The sequence below is a fragment of the Crassostrea angulata genome, chromosome 10 (assembly GCF_025612915.1).
Source record: "Crassostrea angulata isolate pt1a10 chromosome 10, ASM2561291v2, whole genome shotgun sequence".
NCBI classification, from domain to species: Eukaryota; Metazoa; Mollusca; class Bivalvia; order Ostreida; family Ostreidae; genus Magallana; species Magallana angulata.
The window spans coordinates 38,475,261-38,499,069 of NC_069120.1; the positions used below are offsets into that span (position 1 = coordinate 38,475,261).

Below are 23,809 nucleotides of genomic sequence, written 5' to 3' on the forward strand. Positions count from 1 at the left end.
CTTGTAAGCGCTCTCATGCCTACAAATTTTGACGGATTTTCATCAAATTTATACCAAATGTTTATACCACTAATACCTTGGTCAAGTTCGAAAATCAGCATTGGTCGATACTTTTTGTTGGAGTTATGGGACTTTGACCACAATCATGACCCCGTTTTATCCAAAAATTGACCTTGTAAGCGCTCTCATGCCTACAAATTTTGACGGATTTTCATCAAATTTATACCAAATGTTTATACCACTAATACCTTGGTCAAGTTTGAAAATCAGCATTGGTCGATACTTTTTGTTGGAGTTATGGGACTTTGACCACAATAATGACTCCGTTTTATCCAAAAATTGACCTTGTAAGCGCTCTCATGCCTACAAATTTTGACAGATTTTCATTAAATTTATACCAAATGTTTATACCACTAATACCTTGGTCAAGTTCGAAAACCAGCCTTGGTCGATAGACTTGATACTAGTTTGCCTGACCGGCGGGGGACCCAGGAATTCTATTCTTGTTAAGATTAAATCATAAAATGCATTCTGAGAGTATTGCATATAAAAGCAATACATGTTATACATGTTTCCTTCTGGCATCCCCAATTTAAGGGGGTCAACTTTTTTTTTTACCCTCAAGAATAGGCCAGGAGATAAAACAAAAACCCAAATAACTCTTTGGATAAAAATCATGCACTGTCACATAAGAGATTCTCCATGTATTAGAATAATTTGGTTTAACTGATAGGACATTTTGTTTAAGTAGTAAAGTGCTTCATTGTTAATTGAGGGAGCAATTGATTTTTCTACATGTTGAAACTTCATGCTTTCATCATCTTTGTCTTTAAGTTTGACTGGGTCAGTTCTTGTTACTAAACTCTGTTTAAATTATTATCATCAGAGTAAAAACCATTTACACTAAAAAAAATAAGATATGACATACCTGTTAACCCTCCCGCAATGCGCGGGAGACTCCCGCAAAACGGCCTAAAAATCTAAGATCTCCCGCATCCAACCTATCTCCCGCGCGACAAATTTCTCCCGCAATCGTATTTGTCTTCCCCATACCCCCCCCTCCCCAATTCTGAATCTTAATATGCAAATTTCAACATCCACTGCGGGTTTTTCTCTCATTTTGAACTAAAAAAGCTGCAGTGTAGCTTGAATAAATCAAAATCCATCCAAGTACTATCTACCGTGATCATAGTATGACATGTTATAGCCCAGATTACTTTTTACGATTACTTCCGGTTTTGACTTAAATCAGTTACGTATTTATATAGTTATGCATAGGCCTTATAAAAAATAAGTGAAAGCTTAAAACATCTTGATTTTACTCTGTAACACCAAAGAAAACAATAACAGCCAGTGGTGTCACTTAACAGGTGCACAGGTAAAGGTAGCAAGGGACAGTTTCGAATAAAGTACCCGTCAATATTTTTGTAAAATTGAGAGTTGCTGTACTTGAAGGCTTATGAGTGTTGCTAAAATTCATGAAATGATTTTTAATGATTATCATTAGTTAGAGGGGTGTCTCTTGTTGAAATTGATATGCAATATGTAGGCCCCTTATGTTAGGTACATGAGAATCAGAAGTAAAATGCGAAACCTGCGGCTTTGACTGTTGTGCTGACTTTACACAGTGAAATTGCAAGTTACAGACGGGAGGTAAAATAACACGAAAAGTAGGTGGATGGGACATTGTAAACTATACACCGGTAAGTTTCTGACATGTGATAGTGCAGCATGCACGCGGTACGGAAGGTCAACCCTCTGCAGGGAATTAGCTGGGGGAGGTCTAAAAAGCTGAAAAATCATGAAAAATTAGCAAAATATGAAAGGGTCAAAATCTCATAAAAACCAGTATGTAGAGAATTTTACAGGTTTTGATTAGCAATTTTCTTCAGAAATTGGTGATTGGCCTTATAAAGAGTGAATTAAAGGTATTTGTGCTGAATGGGAACTGAGGAAATTCTAGTTACAGAGTTCCGAAGACACGCATCCCTTGGCTACAATGAATTGGATCAAAAAAACTGTCCCCTGCCACCAAAGCACCCAAGCCACGTGCAGTGGGTCGTGACTAATTCTGTCTGGCCAGCACAGTCGGTAAAAATCAAAGTGAGTTTGGAACACTGAGTGTTTATACAAGCTACCAATAAAGTGAAGCTCGAGGAAAAAGTGTAAAAGCATTTCACAAGAGTTTTTAAAGTTTATAGTACCGGTACTATGAATTACAGGGATGCTATAGACATTACAACAGAAATCATTTTTAAATGATACTGGAGAAATACATGTTAAAATTGTTTTGTGAATTAAAAATCTATCCTATATATAAGGCAAAAAATAATTTTAATGAATATTATTTTCTGGTATTTTCTTAACTGGGTTTCACTGCAAATTCAAAATAGGCAAAATAAATTTTAGAAAATAGAACTGTGTTTACCCTAGATGTCAGCATGCAGTGATGGTTCAAAACTGAACAATAGAAAGACTTAATATAAAAAGTGGCACTCTTGAATTCTTGTATTGTACCATGCAAACAAAATAATAGTTTTCTGAACTTGTACAGCAACACAAGCTGTAATTGCACACTGGTAGTCATAGAAATAATAAAATTTAAAATGATTGCAAATGCATTAATTACAATGGTAAAATAAGGTATCTAACAGTATTTTTAATATATATTTGCATTTCACGTGAAAAAACGTCGTTTACGCAAAATCTCCCCCTTAGCCAAGTTGGTAAGGGGGAGATTCTCCCACATAGCAGCTTTGAAAGGTTAACAGGTATGTATGAGTACAGGAAACCTGACCCCATTAGATATGATATCTATTAAATAAATGCTTATTATTTACCGATTGACAATATTGTCACATCACTGCATATCTATGACCCTTGGATAGCATACTCCCATGTTTATTTATAAGCATTCTATGACTAATTGTAGGTGCAAGTCACTACTTTACAACCACATATTAATTATCAAATTTATTAAAATAGGTATTATATCACTTAAATGCAATATAAGTTTACTTATCAGTAGTTTTTGATTTTGACTATATGAACATGATGAAGCAGGTAGATTATTAACATGGGGCACGCAATTTAAATTATTGCTGTACCTGAGTAAACCTCTTGTTAAGAATACATGTACCAACAATGGCTGTTGTGAATTTAATATCGTATCTTCACAATATTTTTTAATAAGACATTTTTGATGCATTAGAAATCTTATACTTACGGTATATCTTTGATAAAACAATGCACAAGGAGATAAATGTAGGGTGGACAAATGGAACGTCAAGTGAGATTTAAAACGAAATTTGAACGAGAGCTCTAATTTACCTTCATTTACTTTCCTGGTTGTGAATAAATATAAACTGAAATCTCACCTTGATATACTAACAGATTTAAACACACCCCTGTGAATGTTATCGGTCATGTAAACTTAAAACCATTTAACAGGAGTTTGGACTTTGTGTCAAACAGCAATGTGACATAGGCCTGTCTATTTCATTGCTGACACTCAATAAGATTGAAATTTAAAATGTTTGGCTTTTGAGCTAAAACTATGCAATCAGTGCATATTTCACTTGAAACCAGTGTCATTTTTAACTTCTTTTGATGCAAGAAAAAGATAGCTTCTACCTTCCGAAATTTCAAGGTTTTGTTAAAATGGTTCTATATCACTTGTTATGTTTGACCCTTTCAGTTTAACAGTAAAAATTGCAGGAAAGGGATGCCATTATAGTCTATGTCTTAGATTTCAAATACATATACATTCAGTGTATGTTTCCCATTATGTTTGCATTGGAAATCTGTAACATTCAATTAAACAATAAAATGCTTTCTGGGTGATTCATTTGGGATATATTTACCTTCACCTTCTTTCCTCCTATTAAAATGCATTGATAGATTTGTGTGATATTTACGCATAACACAGAAGACCCAATCACCAATTCTGGGGCGTATGAATACATTCAGTCTTCCTTCAGAGCATGACCGACTCTCCTCCTGACTTTAAACCGGATCACGACCCGAGTCACTCAGGTGACCAATTGTAATTGGTCTTCATCCGTCGTCGCGCGTATGTGCGTTGTGTGTCGTGCGTTAACAATTTAATATTTTAAACTTCTTCTTGAAAACTACAAGGCCATTTGTTACCATTTTTGGTGTGAAGCATCTCTATGGTAAGAGGAATCTAAATTGTGAAATTCATGGCTCTACCTCCCCTGGGGGGGGGGGGGACACAGGCAGGGTAGAATATGCCACAAAAAAAAAGCAAAATTTTCAAAAATCTTTATCTCTACTCCCACACATGTTAGGAAAAAACTGAATGCATGATTATGATGTCCATGAAACCTTCTACCTAAATTGTGAAATTCATGACCCCTTGGACAGGGGTTTAGGCCCTAGGGCGGGGCCAATTAATTTATTTAATTCATAGAGTGAAAATGTATTAAATATTAGAAAATCTTCTTGTTTACTCCCACACATGTGAGGAAAAAACTGAATGCATGGTTATGATGTCCACAAACTCCTCTACCTAAATTGTGAAATTCATGGCCCCTGGGTCAGGGGTTCAGGCTATAGGGTGGGGCTAATTTAGCCATATTGTGAAAATGTATTATATCTTAGAAAATCTTCTTCTTTACTCCCACACATGTGGAGAAAAAACTGAATGCATGGTTATGATGTCCACAAACTCCTCTACCTAAATTGTGAAATTCATGACCCATGGGTCAGGGGTTCAGGACATAGGGGTGGGAGCGGGGCAATATGACCATATAGTGTTAATGCACATAATGTTTAAAAATCTTCTTCTCCACAGACAGAGAACATGGAATAAAAACTAACTGCATATTTAGAAAAAAAAAATACCCTGTCATCTTTAATAATATTTCTTATCACCTGCATGTAAGGCAAGGGTTGTGGCTAGGAAAGGTGGAGGGGGGGGGGGGGGGAGGGGTATGTATTTGTCTTATTTTATTCTGCTCAAGAATTTAATTGAAAGAAATGAGTTACTTCACATGTTTAGAAAAGAAAAATAATAAAGCTGTCCATCGAAATTATTGATATGATATTGTGAAAGCATTTGAAAGGAGTTCAGGGAAGAGTATTATAACATATAATGGAGTTGTCTTCCCTTGCCTTTTCAAAATGGAGTTATCTTTCTTTGCTTGTTTATATTTAGTAATTATATCATTAAATATAATGTAATAAAAAAGTTGTATGATCAAAAAAGTTATACAAGTTTTTATCATTTGAAACAAAAACAGTTTTTAAATTTCCTAAAATAAACAAGTAGACTTGTTAATAGTAAAGTAATAAGTAGTATATTAACCCCCTTGTTTTAGTTTTTCTTTGAAAACATATAAACATAACACCTATTTTGAAAATTAACATACCTGGGCAAAAATACCCTGTATAGAAGCTTTGCACCTTTTCAGTAGTAGGTAATACACTCTGATACGAGCAATAGGTCTTGTGCTAAAGTATAGGATTAAGAGTCCATTTCAAAAGAATTCAGGCAGGGAGGAAACTCAATTAAATGCATTTATGAAACTCCTCCACAATTTTGTGTATGGGCTTTGGTACTCAGGTGACCGTTAAGGCTTATTGGCCTCTTGTTTAAAATAAACAAATAGACTTGTTAATTGTAAAGTAACAAGCATTCTGAGAGTATTGCATAAGCAATACACGTCCCCTACCGGTGTGTATTATTCTATGAAAGCTTCCAAGCACACAACTATTTCAGAGCTATTGTAAAGTGTAAACGAGATATCATGCTTTAATCAGAGAAAAAAGAACAGAGGAAATTAAAACTATATGGTTGATATAGAAATTAAATACAAAATAGGTGAAGTAATACTCTTTATTTCATCTCCTGTAATTTCGCCAAGTCTATTCTGTATTCCCATGTAAAAATTTGTGAAAACAATGCACTGTTATGCACAATATCATTTCTTACCGCCTTCTGTACCCCGAATCAAACCAAACAGTTAAACAGCCCAACCCGACAACGAACCCGATTGTAATAATACAAAAAAAAACCCCTGCCGATTAAATTTACAACACAATGTTTAACACTATTTTACAGAATTTATTTTTTTGTTAGATATGATAAAAGGAATGGTACAAGTAATGCATGATATTATTACTGACTACATACTGGCCTCGTTTATTCAATACACTCTGAACCCGATAACGAACCCGAACATTAAAAAATTGGAGTATAAAAATTAATTTTCTCGAAAATCTGTCAATCAGACGCTACAAAAGTGTAAACTTGATCTGTAGTTTGACATTTTGAAGCTGTTCAGCAAGTTTCATATTATTCCTCAAATGCATAAAGAAAAAAAGTGTGGAAAACTGAAGTGGGACAGACGGACGGACTGACGGACGGACAGACAGACGGACTGACGGACGCAGAGGAAAGCTATAGTCCCCTCCAGTGAAACCGGTAGGGGACTAATAAGTACCTGGTAGTATACTAGCCACCTTGTTTTAGTTTATCTATGAAAGCATACAGACATAAAACCTATCTTGAAAGTTTACATCCATGGGAAAAACAATTTGAATGGAATCTGTGCACTTTTTCTGTAGTAGGCCATACACTGTTACGAGCTCCAAGTCTAGTGCTAAGCTATAGAGTTAAGATGTCCTTATTAAAAGATTTAATATGTTAACCTTCTACTCCATAATGAAACTCAATTGAATGCATATATAAGACAATTTTGTGTATGAGCAATAGTACTCAGGTGACCGTTAATACCATTTTTTCAGTTATGCTATAAGACACCCCCATTTTGTGTCACACATGTTTTAAGTTATTGGGTTTTAGGGTTCAAAATCGATTCGTAATGTTGACACAGACAAAGACAGTTGAAAATGTAAATATAGAATAATAATACCGGTACATGTTTTGTTTTCCTCTGCTGCATTCAACATCCTAAATACCAGCTGTACCACACATTTATTTCAGGTTTTCTGCAGATATAAATTACCGGGGTTATTAACAAAATAGAGGTCTATTATAATGTAATTATTAGAATAACTTGTAAAAGTAAATATATTCTGTAAATAATACAACTCAATAGTATATCGATACATGTAAATAGTTTCATCAAGTTGTCTGTTTAACATTGCATCACTGTAGATACTTGTACATCCTCAGTATGTTTGAAATACCTTGTCCCACAATAAGATTGTTCTCATCATCCACACACATACTATAGGGACATGTTATCCCTTGTTGTTTTGTGAGTAGTAGACACAAGAACTGACCATCCTGATCCAGAAGATCAACTGTGTCACTGTGATGATCACAGACCAGGATGTGACCCAGGAGATCAGTGCACAGTCCCCAGGGACGAAACTTTGACCCTTGACCTGTGTAGGAAAACCTGTGTTGTCCTGATTTATTCACCACCACTACAGCATGTTTGACTAAGTCTGATGTACAGATATCACCATTAATGTTTTCTGTGATATAGATTGGATAACTATACAGTTCCTGCCCTTTGTTGTCCCTCTGTATGTTCTGTATTTCTTTCCCTTTCTTGTTGTACCTGGTGACTTTACCATACATTCCCACCAGTATGTCCCCGTTGATGTGGGAGGAGTGAATGCTGTCAGGTTTTGAATCTGTTTTAATAAATTCAGTGATTGTATTATCCAGTGCTATCCTATTGATGACTTTGTTGATTTTGTCTATATAGATCAGATCCCCGTCCTGTGTGCCTGTGTGGTAGCCATATTCACCACTGGTTTGTATCTTCTGTAGCTGATTCCCCTGTAGATCTGTTTGGACAAGGTTACCTTCATAATCACTGCCCCAGAGTCTGCCTGATTTATCTAGTGATACATGATATACCCTGTTAACACCTGGTACTGTGTACTCCCTGACCTTGGTGACAGAGGAAGACAGAGACAGAGACAGTGATTGTTTCACTTCAGATTTCTCTCTGTCTTGTTTCCTCTGTTTCCCTGTAGGTTTCAACTGTGTAGATACAGCAGTCTCCATGGGTTTTATTTTTCTGTTCTCTGGTTTAGTGTCAGGAACAGTTACTCTACCCAGTAGTTTGGCAACATCCTCCTTGCTGTATTGACCAGCGGTAAAAACTGGAGGGACTGGTTTGGTAGTCTCTGGTATGGGTCGGATTTTTAAGTGTTCAGAAAGTGAGAAAATGATAGGATTGTTTTGAAGTTGAGTAGAGGACAGGTAGCCATGGAACTGTTTGACAAGGTCCTCAAGATAAGAGATGTAATCTTGGTATGTTTTGTCTTGACTATGAAGCATCTCTTTTAGTGACTCTTCCATTTTGTTGACTTGTTCTATATTATCTGATGTCACTTCATCTACTAGTTTTTTGAGAGTCTTGGCTTCATCTCTCATGGATGATCTTATGCTATCCATGACTGCCTTTATTTCTGTGGCATCCATTTTTATTTCCTTTTGCAAAGTTTTTGCTGTTGGCATGAAGTAGGTTTGAATTTTTTGGATTTCTTGACGACATGCTACAGATTTTTCTGTATAAATTGTCTCCAGGTCTGTAAAGGAATGCCCCTTGTGGACATGCATTGTGGAACATTTGGAGCATAAAGGCACATTGCATTCATCACAGAGAATGTCTATATCCTTGGTGGGATGATCACTGCATTTTACCACTGGAATTTGATGTTTGCGTTGTCGATAAGGGACCACTTCATGGTTCTTGGTTTTTGGACTCTTCTGATGTTCATCCTTGCATTGTTCACACATCGGTTGGTGACAAGGATTGCAGTAGAACTGGCAGTTCCTCTCACAGTCTTCTATACCACACACCAGATAGTGCTGGGCGTCGGGTGGTATTTGGGATTCAGATAATGCCATCTACAAGTAATTGATATTTATGCGTGAGGTTTGGATGAATTATTCAACTCTTTTGTCAAGAGATTATTATTAAACAGCCCAGTTCATTATAATGTAAATAAGATTCTCTTGTTAAAGTTCTTGTACATATTGAATAAAGCTTCCATGTTTTTGTATAAGAGCCATTTTTGGTTAAACCAATGAAATGTTTTGTTTAAGCAGTACAGTATTACCATAATATTTTTGATGAGTTAAAGGAGAGGATTGTTTCTCTACATTTACATGCTTTCTTCATCATGGTATTTCAATTTACTGGTGGTGGACTTATCACTATTCACCATGCATTATCTTTTGTATACCTTTACCGGTATAATGAAAATCACAAACCTAACCACCATTAGATGGATTAGATATTTAAATTTTTTTTTATAAAAATAAAATAAATGCGTATAATTAGCTGATTAACTGACGGTCATCATGCTCCACTGCCAATTAATGGCCTAGGTTATCGTACCCAGTGTTTGTTTACAAGTACTCTCTATATAGGTGCAAGTCACAAACCCATACTACTCATTAAAAAGTGAATGTAATTGCTAATATACAACAAAGGATTTACTAAATTATGAGTTGTTTCCTATTTGGACTATGAAGCTTGTAATTTATAACCATGGGGAACACAAAATTAATCATGGCACATTGCCACCATTCTTATCCATTAAGAAATTTGACAGTAGCTGTAGCAATGACAGTTTTAATGCAGATTTTCAAATCCCACAAGTGTTTTGTTATACTGGAGTAAAATTAAATTTATTGATAATACTTACTGTATAACTTTAGTGAAACAAACACAAGGGGATATACCTAGGGTTGACAAATGGAATGTCAAGTGAGATTTAAAACGAGATTTGAACGAGATCTGTTATTTACCTTCTTGGTTATGGATAAGAATAGATTTAAATCTCATCTTGTATACTACCATGTTAAGCAGCTATCTATCAGTTTTAAATTTCATTTACCAGTACTAAAAATTATCTGTAAGCATTATGCATAAATTTTCTATAGAATAATTTTGAAATGAATTTTATTACTTTTGTGATTTGAAATACAAAATTCAATTCTATTTCAATTAAAGAATTTTATTGATTTATTTTATTCTTTGGAAAAACATTAATTTGGTTTTTTTTTTAATGTGTATTGTTATAGGTATATAGTATTTAGACAATAAGATGTTTGGTTATAAACTTCTCTAAGAGAATGATTGTCATGCAAAATTGATAAATGATTATTTTCTGACTACCGGTATTACTAATTGGCTTTTTAACATACCAAAAAATGCATTTATAGATATAAGTAATCACAATGTTAATGTTATCTTTATAGTTGCTCTGGCCAAGAGATTTGGGCGTGGCCTTTGGGACACTATGATGTATTTCCTGGTCATCCGGAGTAGGGGGCGGGTCCCGATCAGCGATGGTTTCGTAGCGCGGAGAATTGCAGGTCCAGGCCTCGCTGCTAACCACTTCTTCCAGGTAATGAGACAGTTCTTCATTATTTGAAGGTGATATATCATGATTTTTATTCTGTTAACTAACTAACATAGCTATAGCTATGTTTCACAAACTCCTAAGTGGTAATTGAAGGTGATATTATATCATCATGCATATTCTGTAAACCAACTAATATAGCTTTAACTTTATCTAACAAACTCAAAAGTGGTACTGTTGTTTAATTAATGTTTGTGGGCATCAGTTTTTGGCGATTTAGTGAAAAGGACAGTTTCAAGTGTAACAGGTGATGAAATGTTAAAAGTCTCAACCCGGATTCAAACCCAAGGCCTTTGGCACACCATGCCAGTGACTTAATTGCTGAGCTTTTGAGACCCAATATATTGACTGACAGTCATGCACCTGTTAACCAGGTGACACAAAGATAGATAGATTCATGGCCAATGCTGCTGTCAATTGTTCATAATTCATTAGATTTCGTACTTCAATGAACATGCAATTTCCAGATCAGCTTAACAAAAAAGTCCTAAAAAAAAATTGGTACATGTATTCATTAAATGAACAACGATGAAAGCAAAATATGTGGCATTTAAATTACATGTATTTTTATCAGTTAAAACGTTGCTCTACCATGTATTTATTTATACATGTACTGTGAAATATTAAATTTATTGGTAGCCAATCAGTGTTTGCGATCTTCAAAAATATCCTTTATGCATATATAAAGTTTATAGGGCCTGACTAAGAAGACCTTATTTTAATTCACTAGCATATATATCTCAATGGAAAGTGGACATTTTCATTGCTAAATAGAAAATTAAAATAGAACCGTATAGTCTATGCAATTACATTATGTACCGGTATATGATGTTTCATTAAGAATTCATGCTCAAGGTTATTTTTCTGCAAAATATTAAATACAGCTTACTGGGTGTGATATTGGTATACTGGTACAACATGTAGAATGAAAAAAAAAGTAAAATGTATAGAAGGGCTTTATGTTAGATTTGATCACGCCCCGATCAAAATTATCACCTGATAATATTCAAAGAATGATTCCTTATTACTTATATTTATATAATTTTAAGCCATCGTACGATTAAATATTTAAATATAAACATTCAAACCCAGCTGGCGCCTCAATTTGGCTTCATTTGTATTATGTGTTATATAGTTCAAAATCGATACGTAGTGTTATCACAGGCAAAGACACTGGAAAATGTAAATATAATGAATTAACGTATCATTTATTGTGTCTGCACCAAGCATAGACCCACGTTAATTGTCTGTCCCAAATAAAGACCTTACTATTGTGTTACCCATCACGGTTTAAACATTGGAGCATTCTTAGTGTAATTGCATGTAGAAACATTTTTTTCTAATAAGGCATATGTTTTGAGGTTATCTTGTTTTGATTACTTTTAGATAAAACCGGAGCAGGCCCTAGCAGCCCTTGAATCCAAGATGGAGTTGGATGAGCTGGAAGTCTGGAGAAAGAACCTGGAGACAAAAATAGAGATCCCAACGGAGAAATACAAGTAGGTCCTGCTAACCCAATACTAACACAGAAACTCTGTAACATTAGCCTCTTCCGAATGCTGAAAGGGTTTATTTAAGGGATAAAGAATCATTCATCGAGTATTATGAGATGATCAAATACAGTCAGAAGTGAATTAATCCCATTAACCCTTTAGTTGACCAAAGGGAAGCAGAATCTAGTTATAACATGCCCTGTTGTATGTGTTGAATAAATGAGATTCATTAATGAATTAGTAGATTCATTCACCAACTGGCATTTGTAAAGATATATAGTGATTTATTTATGGTCTAAACAAAATTCTTGCTGATATATTTTTAAGTTTTGAGAATTGATAGGATATGAACGATTTGCTCAATGTTTACATCATATCAAATGACTTTTATATATGTTTGTTAAAAGTAATGTACATTGGCTCTAAGAGAACAGAATCCCCGGGATATTATTGCTTTTATAAATCAGGTGAATGCAAGCTGAAAATAGTACATGTAGTTGCTCAAATTACATGTAATACAATAAAACACACGATCATAAGTAAAAATTTTATCATGAAAGTCAGCTCACATGTGAATATACCAGTATTCACCCAAAAGCCTTCTAATCATCTCTAAAGTTTAAGTTATCTATGCACAGTTATTTCTACATTAAAAGTAACATGTGGGCTTTTATTTTTGGAGTTCACTGCTAGTATTAAGGTGGGTAACTCTATCCATTGCTGAATTTGGAGAAAACAGTCTGATTTATCTCCCTTGGGGTGACCTGTCAAAAGAGATGTTCTGATAGGGATTTTGATGTGTTGACAGAGTTAAGTGAAATATGAATAAACAAGTGCTTGTAGAAAAGTAACCTTAATAGCATATGATCCTCTGGACAAGCAACATTATTCAATGGTAATTGATTTTATATCATGTACTGGATCATGCTTTGTTTTAGATGTAACAAACTCTTAAAATAAATGCCTCCAAATATTTAAGTTTTCCTCTAATTTTTTTTTATTTCTGATTGAGTATTGGCCTTAAGAATGTTTTTATAGTCTGGTTCCCTGATACCCTTTTAAAAATAATCAGTCACATAAATTATACTGGTAAATATTTTTTTGATTGAGTATTTTAGAGGAAGTGCAATACATCATCACACATTTTCTTGCAGATCAAAACATATACCGGTACATGTATTATTTGCTTCAGTGCATGTGGTGTTGAGAGCTGCAAGTGAGATGGAAACTTGAAATTTTAATATGAGGTCTTAAATATGAACTTTGATTTTAAAATGAAAATAATGAAAAAAAAAAAAAAATGGGTTGATAATATGTAATTTGATAATTACTTGGCTTAGCAAACGTTTCACATAAAACTGGAGATACAGCTGACATTTATTGCTCTGGTAATTAGAAATTGTGTTAATTGTTTGTTTCATGTGTTAATAAAACTCTATTCATGTAAGATTTATATCGGTACCATTACGCCATTCTGGTGGTCACAAACATTGAAAGACTTCAATGGGCGTGTGACCCACGGGGTTGCAGACAGAATCTTGGGATGTCAAGTTCACAGGGAAAATGTGACAATCAACTGTTTGTCAAAAATCATCCTGGCCGACTTTTACTGCTGTTTTCTAGGTGGTTTTATGGCTTAAATTGTACCTTTATTTTTATATCATTGTTGTACCTCGCATTTTAAAATTAATGAATTAATTAAAAAGATGAAAAGATATGGGAGCTGTAAATTATGAGGTGTATGTTATTTTAATTGTTTTTAATCTAATTCAATTTATTTTAAAGAAAATATTAAATTTGATACTTATTTCTTATATATTTTTCGGTTTTCTTAAATTCACTGAAAAAGAATAATTGGTATAATTGATGTTACCTATTAATAAACAAATTTATTGACATAAAATTAAGTTATAATTTCAAAAAACTCATTCATAGTTTTCTTAAAATGAGTTTAAAGAAAAAATTAACAATAAAAGGTTAAAAAATATCAGAATTTACATTGTAACTAGGAAATGAAACCTACAAAATTTAAATGAACTTTAAACAAAATTGATCACAGAAGTATAAAACCCCAGCTGTCAAAGACTTGACATTAAACAAGATTTAAGACCATTTGTTTATAGTGTAAATGGGAGAATAAAGAAACGATCCAATCAACCTGTATAGGTGATTCACTCTCCTATTGTTCTACACATCTGATAAATACGTGACATCATTAATACATGAAAACAGGAAATGAACGTTAAGTCGGCCATTCGGCAGTGATTTTTAATTCATGACTATGATCGAGTTACCACTGTCTTCCGTATTTAGCTGACCCTTTTGATTTTTAGAAATTATTGGCTCTAGTAGCAATGATGAATTATGAATTTAATCATTGAATGGTATCGCATTTTCATCTTTGAATAGATTTCTGAGTTAAAAGTCACAGAGGTATGGAAAAAAAACACAGGAGAATCAGTAGGTTATTCATTGTAATGCAGGGAAATGAAAATAAAAAGCAGTATTGAAACTGAACTGCACAAAAGAGGGATAAAATTCACAGGAATGAAGATGGCTTTTAACCTGTATCTCTCCCAATGGGAAGAGTTGAGATTAGCCAATTTATCTGAGTGTTACATATCACAAAAATCTTTAACTTGAGAAGATGTTTTCATCCTGTGTGGCTGGTGAAGTGATGTAGGTTACATAGTAAATTTGATTAGAGAAAATTCTGTCTAAAGTACTCTGCACCCCTTCCTGTACGAAAAACAGTCTATAATTGTACTCATGTGAATTTAGATGAAGAGTTAATTAAGGTCAGAAAAGGTGCTAAAACTTGTGTTCGCATCTGATTGAATTTTTATGTTTCCTACAGTCTTAGTGTCAGTCGGAGAACTATTTATTATTGTTTATCATTTTTGTTGATGTATAGGTAAAGATAGATATCGCTGGTCAGGGCCTCTGGTTTTCTGATGTGGCTGAAACGTTCTGGCATTTGTTTTCTGGTCAGGTGATGTTAACGGAGAACAGATTTCTGTTTTATTTGCGATTTACTTGAATATGAAAGACCTGGCAGGAGGGAGAGTCATTCAAACAGAGACTTAGGTTACCCTGGTTTTGGATCTGACCAGAAAAAATAATAAATAGCAGTAATTGAAACCTGTTGTTAGAATTCCGTTTTTCAACATTGAAGAAATACAATAATTTGACGGTTACTGGACTTTTTCACAATTGTATTCATACAAGGTTGCTAGTGATTGCCTTTTCCTGAGGAAATTGATTTCTTACTAAAAATCAAGGACAAATGTTATCATTTCCAAAGCTTTTCAAGGCAACAGTCCAACTTTTGTAGAGTTTTGATCAATTACCAGCCTATTTTTTTTTTCTAAATACCATGTTAATTTTCATGTACATCATGTGTTCCATTGATTTCCAAGATAAAAGTCTTAACAGATTATCTCCCTTAGACTCTATTATCTCCCCTTGGCCCACAACTGGCAGGCTCTCACACTCCAGGAAATCCCTGTTATCTCTCTATCCCTCTATTTATCTTTCTATCTCTTCCATTATCTTTCTATCAGGCTACTTTCTCGTCATTCTATCTATTTATCACACATTTATTTTTCAATCAAGCTATTTCACCTATCTCTTTATATCATCAGGAGACTTCTAGCGCTTGTGAAATTTTCAAAAAAAAAATAAAAATAAACCCACTCTTTTAAGTTTTTATACAGATTTTTTTTTTTCTAGAACCAAGGGGGCAAATGCACTGATTTACAAGCAGACTTAAGAAAGGAAATGATGTTGATTAGGTTAAAAAGAACTTCAGAATATGCTGATCAAGATTTAGGATAAGACTTTTTACCATGTTGAATTCAACAGCTGCTGTGTTCTAACATTTTATCTGGCATCAAACACCAAGTTGCATCAAAATAAACATTGTTGCCTGCTTAGTAGCTGTCTCTGTGTTCATTATTGATACAAAATCCACTGCACTGTTCTCTATGCATCAAAAAGGAACAGAAGGGTTTTGCAAAGATCACAAGATCATGGTCATTTTTATGCATGTGAACATCAAACGACAAAACGGTAAATGACCATAATTACTCATCGGAATAATAGCTTTACAAACACCGAGCTTATTTCATTAAACCTATATTTGGAAAGTTATTTGATAAAGCAAATTTTTTTTTGGTTGGAAAACCAACAATCAGAACTATGTATTATTACTTATTAGGTTTGTTACTGACTGTTTAAAGAAATTTGTGGGGTCGGTAAAGTCCATAGAAGGCGAGGCGGAGCCGAGCCTTCTATGGACTTTACCGACCCCACAAATTTCTTTAAACAGTCAGTAACAAACCTAATAAGTGTTTTGTTTTGTCGAGGACCTAAAGTTTGATATGTAAACAAACGTTTGTGTAGAAAATCAGTTCAAATAACGTTACGTCCGCCATGTTGCGCAATAAATTTTGACGCTTGCCTTTTAAAGAAATTTGTAAGGCAGCCACGTGACGCGTTTCATCCAATGACGTCGTGACATTCTAGTCCGAGGCAAAACAAAAAGCGGATGTCATGCCACTAATCAGATTGATTTGAGTATAAAAATCCTATTCTGAAACTGAGCATGGAGATGCATGAATTGGTTTACATGGATATTTGAAAAATTCAATTTGTTGTCTGAATCAGAACTAAGGAAGTCCAGAAGTTCATTTGAGAATTGAATTACAGTATATTTGTTGATGAAAGGTCCATCAGGGAGTTCATATGGTCTGATTCCAGTTAGATCTTTTGAACCTGGAAACATCTACACTCTCTCCTAAATTGAACGGTCAGGCACCTGGGTCCAGACTTTCTGAACTCGATTTGGACTTTCCGAGAGAGTTAAACTGTGTGTGAGATATTGATATAGCCGACCCTTAATTCCCAGATGATGGTCTTGGCATAACAGCCATTTACCACAGCTAAGGTTGTAAAGAGGAAAGCTTTTACATGCATTAGATCTATATCATGCTCTATTATTTCAATTATCTCAGGAATAATACCCTATAATTTGATTTGGTCATTAGCTGTGGAGCGCTTTTTATGGAGTGTTCAATCTTCCCTTAAGCCTGGTTTCCCCTCATTCATTTAGCTGTTGGAGTCAATATACTGTAGATCTTAATCTACCAGGATTTATTTATATCATCTCAAAATTCACTGAGACATCAGTTTCTTATTCTTTTAACAGACCCAATAACATTTTAAGGATCTCTCTCTCTCTCTCTCTCTACCAAGAGGACAACTTAATTATTTTAGAAATCCATTGAAAATATGTTTTTTCGTCCATTGCCATTTTTTTTTTTTTTTTTTAGGATTATCAAAGTTTTCATTATACAACATGGTGTTCAGTAGGTAGATCGTAAGATGCAAGCAGAATTAATGAACTGTGCAGAGACCCACTACATAAATAAATCATTAGGAAGATGTCTTCATATATTGTAATTTTTGGCCCATATACATTCAATAAGATTATGTAGAAAACATTAACATAGTCATCTTTTTTGCAATTCCGGATAATGTATTTCTTGGAAGTTTTTGGAATGTTTTTGGCTCAGCTTAACAAGAGGAGAGCATTTATTTATCGCCCAATGCTGATCATAAATTTACCAAATTCATTTTTTTTTTTTTTAAATGAAGGTTGGTATCTGGTTTTGAATGTTGTGCTTTGTCTCAGGTTTAAAAATAAGTGAAGACAAAGAGAAGATTTAAGGTTTAAATAGATTCAAATGAAAGGCACTAATGTTGCTAAAAATTGAAGGTAAAAAAATTTTTAGGAAGGTAACACAAAAAATTATTGAATAAACTGTCAAATCGGTGATGATTTTTTGATTTATTTGACAAAATTAAGGACCAGATAAAGAGAAAATGGTTACAAGTAATTATAATGCAAATTTTTGGAAAGCAAAAAAAAAAAAAAAGGAGACAATAAGATATAGTGGTGGATAAGAATGGAGAGATAAATTAGGTCTAGGTGGTGAAGTATTTTTCCTGCTGATGATACTGATGTGTTATTTTCATAGCTTTCTTGGTCTGGCAGTTTTCATCAAAACGTTTCCATGAACACCTTTCTGCCTGATATCAGTTCAGATGAACTGGAACATATAGAAACCTTTTCCATCGGAATGAGAGAAAAATCTGCCTCAGCCAAAAATAAAAAAGAAAGACACTTTCTTTTTTTGTATTCTTGCACAAATAAAAGAAATAGAGATTGACTTGTTAAATGGTAGCTTATTGCGTAATATTTGTCATCAGAGTGAATTATATTTTTATTATTTTGTGTCTATGAAAATATACTAGTCAGCTTTGATCACCTACTGGATAGAAACAACAAGAGATAAAGATAGCTCTGTTGTTACGAATGCTAGATTTACAGAAAAATAATAAAGCAGCCCAAATTTCTGCTTTTTTGAAAGAAAGGAAATACTCCACTGATGTAAAAAGAAAAATATTTTCATTATTTCATTTGTTTGATAAAAGATAAAGAAGCAAGTGCTTGTTTTGTTAGTTTGAGCTACAAGTAGAAAAAAAAATGTCTCAACTTTCACATGATAACCCCAATATCTCATTTTCATTTGAAATATGAAAGCTTTCACACTGGTTTTTCAAAGTTATTAATTTCATTCAGAAATGCTTATTTTGACTGGCAGATACTTGTAGCATCAACAAAATTTGAGGTTGGGATGGGGGGGGGGGGGGCAGCAAAAAAAAAAAAAAAAAGAGTAAAAGAGTTACTTTCATGCTATTGTCCTTCCACAAATTCATTTAAAAATTAAATTTGTTGTTATGACTATTAACAAATTTAATTTTTAAATGAATTTGTGGAAGGACACTATCATGTTCCTTAGAGTCCTTGAGTTTTGCAGACTGCAATATTTCTGTGATTCATGAGATAATATACCAATATTTCAGTAACATTACTCCTTCGTAGGTCTGAAGTCTAGAAATAGGTGATGGACATAGTCATTACTCACAGAAAGGCGAAAGAAAATTCATCTTTTTTTCTCGTTTCATGTATTGGCAGGCTACAGGAAATAAAAGAGTACAGTTCACTGCTTTCTGAGTACCAGACGTCAAAATAAATCAGACTTTTTCGACTCACAGTTTATGGAATAAAGGTGTATTTGGCCAGTTCTCAGAATTGAAACACAGAAGGCTATTAAAGCAGCTAGAGCAAACAATTGGAAGAAGTTGGGAAGTTAATGTAGAACTGAGAATAATTGTCTTTCTCAATTTTTAGTTTTTAGAATTTGAAAAATTTCTGAAGAGAAAAATTGACAACTAAGGAATGCGTTGAGCTGTAATATTCTGAGAGCTTGTCTCAAGTGATCATACAAATTTGATTTCAAAATGTTGAATGCATTTCATATTGAAGTTTAAGTTCTCAATGATAGATTTGTTGATTATTTAATTTAAAAAAGTGGAGGAAATGTAAATTTAATAAATTTTGAATAATGGCCACTTGGGGTCTGCTTGACCTTGAAATATAAAGGTCATTTCATTTATCATACTAAAAGTTTCAAACATGAAAAGATTTTTCATTATTTGAATGTGTTCCGTGTTTTTCTCTTGTCTTTAGGCAGTAACAGAAAGATGGTAAATCAACCATATTTTTTCTCTTTCTTGATTCCATTGCCGATAGGAAGAGCAAATGAGAGTTCATGAACTTTTTACCCCCACCAGAAAAAAAAATAATTGTCGATCTTACACCTAGAATTTACATATTTATTGATCGTGTTTACCTGAGTTTCATGTACAAATCTTGTAAGATGGCGACAGCAAGGTTTCTAGTAGTAGCTTAGGGCTACGGAAAGAGTTGTTGCAGGAAATGAAAACCATTGCTCGAAATGACAGTAAGCATGGAAAAAGCTCATTAGATTCTATCAAGGGTCCTAAAAAATTGAAGACAACCAGGCACACTGAATTCGTCTCGAATTCAACCTGTCACATGACATGCAGACATGTAGTAAAATGATGGACTATGGCTGAGAAAAATATTTAAAAACTTTTTATTGAAGTACATTTCATGTTCCTGTGTTATCTTGCTAGCTGGTTTTTTTTTTTATTACATCTCTTGAATTTAATGAAATAAGCAGTCTATTGACTTATCCGTGAACTGAAATGGATTGTAAAATAGATGAAATAAAATTAATGCCGTACATTTATCCGTCATCTCTGTCTATTTTGTACATACAAATGGATGACATTTCTCATTAGAATTCAGAAAAGGAAAAAAATAGCTCTCTCTGAATCTGTAGTCTGAGATTAGCTCTTACAGAAACTGTCAAAGATAACCAAAATTTTCCCAGTGTCATTTTGTATTTAATAAGAGGACTGTGTCTTGCAAAGGTTTTTTTGTATGGCTGTCTATCTGATAACATAATAAGATGATATTGCTGGCGCTGAAATATGAATTGCTGGTTTCCGTTTACTGGTTCCCCAAATCTGCTTTCTCGTTCATCGCTATAGTTAACATGCGATTTCTTTACGTTATCAATCCCCAAGACGGAAATCTGTGATGTAGGGCAAGGTATAACCCAAATATTCTCATTTGTCAAATATTGACTCAAAATGAACATCCCCAATGTTCGCTGTCAATACAAGCTCTTTGTCCGAGTCTGCTTGATAACTTTGGCTGAACAGAGAAATGCTATTTGGGTGTGATGTTTACAATGTTAGTCATCTGAAAATGTAAAAAAGAGTTTGAATGGCAAGAAATAAGTGTATTTACGGCTACCCAAGGTTAGATTGAAAAGATATGAAACATTCTTGTGTCATTTTATTTTTTATTTTTTTAAAGGAAAAATGTTTTACAAGTACGTTTCATTCATGGAAATTCAGAGCCAGTACGTAAAAGGCGCAAGATCATGAAGGCCTGCAAGTGGTAATTACTGGAGACAGCGGGATAAGGGGAATAACAAAGTACACTTAATATACCTGCATATAATCTGGTTGAGATAACTATCAGATGCCAACAAAAATGATATGGAAATTTGAAAAGAAGGATGCACGGGGTTGAATTTCTAATTTCTCATGGAGCCATCCGGATCAAGAAATTAGTCTCTGCTCTGCAGATGCTACGTGCCACATGCTCCGAGAGAGACAGAAATAGTCATGCAGTAATCAATTAATTTTATTTGAAAACTCTGGACAAATTTAACCAATTATAAAGTCAAGTAGAGGATTTTTGGGGCATAAATACATGATAAATAGAAAGCCTTGAACCTTTCAGTGATTAAGAGGTTTTTTTAATGGTTGAATTTGATTTTGTTTTTGGTTGATACCAGTGTGTTATATAAAACAGTCATTTTGTTTAATTAAAATTTAGTCAAAATTAAAAGTTATTGTATGAATGAGAGAGAGAGTGAGAAAGGAGAAAAGAGAGGGAGAGAGAATTTGTTTTTCCACATAAATTTTTCATGCCTCCTCATTCTCAACAGACCAGATGGAGGATCTTTAAGATTGTATACACATATGATACAACAAATTGGACTCAAGATTGGCCCACTGTGTATAGCTTAACACATTTCATGTGTAAATCATCAATGGAAAGTATTGAAAATATGCCAGAATTACTGTGAAGTTTCGTAAATTTTCCAGGTTTTTTTTTTCTCCCAAATATCTTTTTTTCCCCCCTAAAGATGAAATGATTGATTTGTAAGATGATATATGCATAGTTTAAGGTTATTTGAATTTGGTTTTTTTTTTTGTCTGAATGATGGAGAGAGAAAAATGATTGCTGTAGAAATTTAAGATGTTATCTGCAGATATTTGGAAACTAGTGTTCTTTGCTGAGAAATTAGGAGGGGATTTTATGTTTGCTTAGGGGTGTAGTTGATATTATGGAATGAACAATGATTGTCCATTTCAGTTAAGTATGAATTGATTGTAAAATTGTTTGATCCTCAACAATATGGTAATATATTCAATCACAATAGGTATTCAGTGTGGATATTATAGCCCTATAGCTGAGTACCATGCAGACAATCTGTCTCAGTGTTAAATGATAGTATTGGATATTATTGGCCATATATTGACTTAAATCGCCCCCTTAACTATGTAGATTGGGAGCAATCAAGCTTTTGTGGAAGGGTATAGTATTGCGGCAAGGAAATTTCTCAAACTGAAGGAAAAAAAATATCAAAAAAATCGCCAAGTTTTGTCGTTACATTGTATTAAAAAAAGATTTGAACCTCGCCTGACTTCCAGTCTGTACCCTGTCTCAGTTTGCACGGGGCAATTTTATCAATTACCCCGAATTAATGACGAAAACGGGTCAATCAAAGGGGTCCGGCACATCCATCATTGAGATTAAGTGCAGTATGATGTACTATTAAAAAGCCAGCCTTGGAAGAATTACCTGCAAACCTCTCCTGAATAGAAAAGTAGTTGTGGACATGTTTGTTTATGAAATAGCTGGGTTGTCGGAGAGTTTGTTTAACATATCTGAGTGTGCAGTGATTATGCCATCTTCCTGGGCCCACCACCCAGCGCAAGACAGAGTTTACAACACGATAAAACAAACCTTCTCCTCTGTATTTTTGTCATGAACTGTAGGAGACTAAGACACGAGAGTTCACTTCTCGACTCTTTTTTCTCTCTCTGCAATCTCCCCTCAATCAAGTGCCGTCTTATTGATTTACACAGCTAGCAACTCTGCAGAGTAAATAATTTTGGGGATGTAAATTGTCACTCGTATCATCTTTTTTTCATCATTACTATGATCAATCTCTGATAATTCATTTGACGGCTTGACCTCTAATGAGAGCCTAAGGACTGGGCATGTGAAGAAATTCCCAAGCAGATATTGAGAGAGAGAGAGAGAGAGAGAGAGAGAGAGAGAGAGTTTAGTAGAATTGATTTTCTTTGTCATTTTTAGATAATTATTTTAAGAAGATACATGTAATAAGTTTATTTATAAGTCTTTCAACCTCCCTTTTCTCCCTCAGAGATATATAATAATGAAATTTAGAAATATGACAATAAGTGTAATAATCTTTTGAATAATGGTTCAAAAACATTAATTCCCTTTGCCTAATGGGAAATACTGCTTTCAATTTGATTTAACACAAAGAACAAGATTTTTTTAAGTATTGATGGTATATATGCTACAGGTCTGACTTCTTTTCAATGTTTGACAATTATGGAAATTTATCATTGTGCCAAGATAATGATTTCAGTGATTATGCAAATAAAGGAACGAAAGAATAAAAAATATTGAAAATTATTTAATGATCTTGATAAAATTCCACTTCGAAATGGTACATAATAGGAAAGAAGACATTTTATCTACGCTTTAGTTCTTTAAGTGGGGATTAATTGTTAGTGTCTGACGCCAGCGTTGGGCCCTCAGTAAATGCCCAGTCTGTTGAAATGAACACAGTCTATTCACGGCTCGTAGACCGATTTAAAGCTACTAGATCCAGGCGAAACAGAAGAAAATCATAATCTGATAGCTTGGAGTAAATTACTGTCAACAGAGATTTCTGTATATATATGTTTGTGTGTGCAATTTGGCGGTACTTGTATAGTATTATTTAGTCTCCATCCGACCTGTCATCACAAGTCTGGTCCCTGGTGAAGACACATTTATTTGATTGATAAATTAATATTTCATAGATAAAGGCGGAGGAATTTTTATCAGCATTACAAATCAAAAAATCTGCCTCTGGTTATAAGTTTGGCACCATTTTTTCTCTCTCTCGGCTAAGGAATATGAATTATTAAGGATTTTTTTTTATTATGAGAATAACCTTTAAGATGTTCATGATCTGATGATCTGATCATATGCAAAAAAAAGAACTAGTGGATAAAGGTTGTCTGTAAGATTGGCATCTCGTTGTCTAATCATGGAGTTTAAAAATTACTAATAAAAAATTATCTGTATGAATCTCTTGTCTTCTGGAAAATGCCTC

At 33.9% G+C, this 23,809-nt stretch overlaps 2 protein-coding genes across 6 annotated transcripts in view; one reads left to right on the forward strand and one right to left on the reverse strand.

Annotated features, from left to right (window-relative positions):
- LOC128165435 (uncharacterized) overlaps nucleotides 1-23,809 on the forward strand; it is a 75,635-nt gene that overhangs the window by 23,038 nt on the left and 28,788 nt on the right. For all 5 annotated transcript variants that reach the window (XM_052829963.1, XM_052829959.1, XM_052829961.1 and 2 more), the window contains exons 24-25: nucleotides 10,220-10,368; nucleotides 11,770-11,882. In XM_052829963.1, coding sequence (XP_052685923.1) covers nucleotides 10,220-10,368; nucleotides 11,770-11,882 — 262 coding nt within the window. The remainder of the gene's footprint in view (nucleotides 1-10,219; nucleotides 10,369-11,769; nucleotides 11,883-23,809) is intronic.
- LOC128165436 (tripartite motif-containing protein 2-like) lies at nucleotides 6,943-9,763 on the reverse strand. Its single transcript, XM_052829964.1, has 2 exons — nucleotides 9,664-9,763; nucleotides 6,943-8,860 (listed from the first exon to the last, which is right to left on the reverse strand). Exon 2 carries the CDS (start codon nucleotides 8,858-8,860, stop codon nucleotides 7,136-7,138), a length of 1,725 nt encoding a protein of 574 aa, XP_052685924.1. The 5' UTR covers nucleotides 9,664-9,763; the 3' UTR covers nucleotides 6,943-7,135.

What these genes read in the sequence shown, in the direction of transcription:
- LOC128165436 (XM_052829964.1), bottom strand. Translation starts at nt 8,860, where the DNA reads ATGGCATTATCTGAATCCCAAATACCACCCGACGCCCAGCACTATCTG.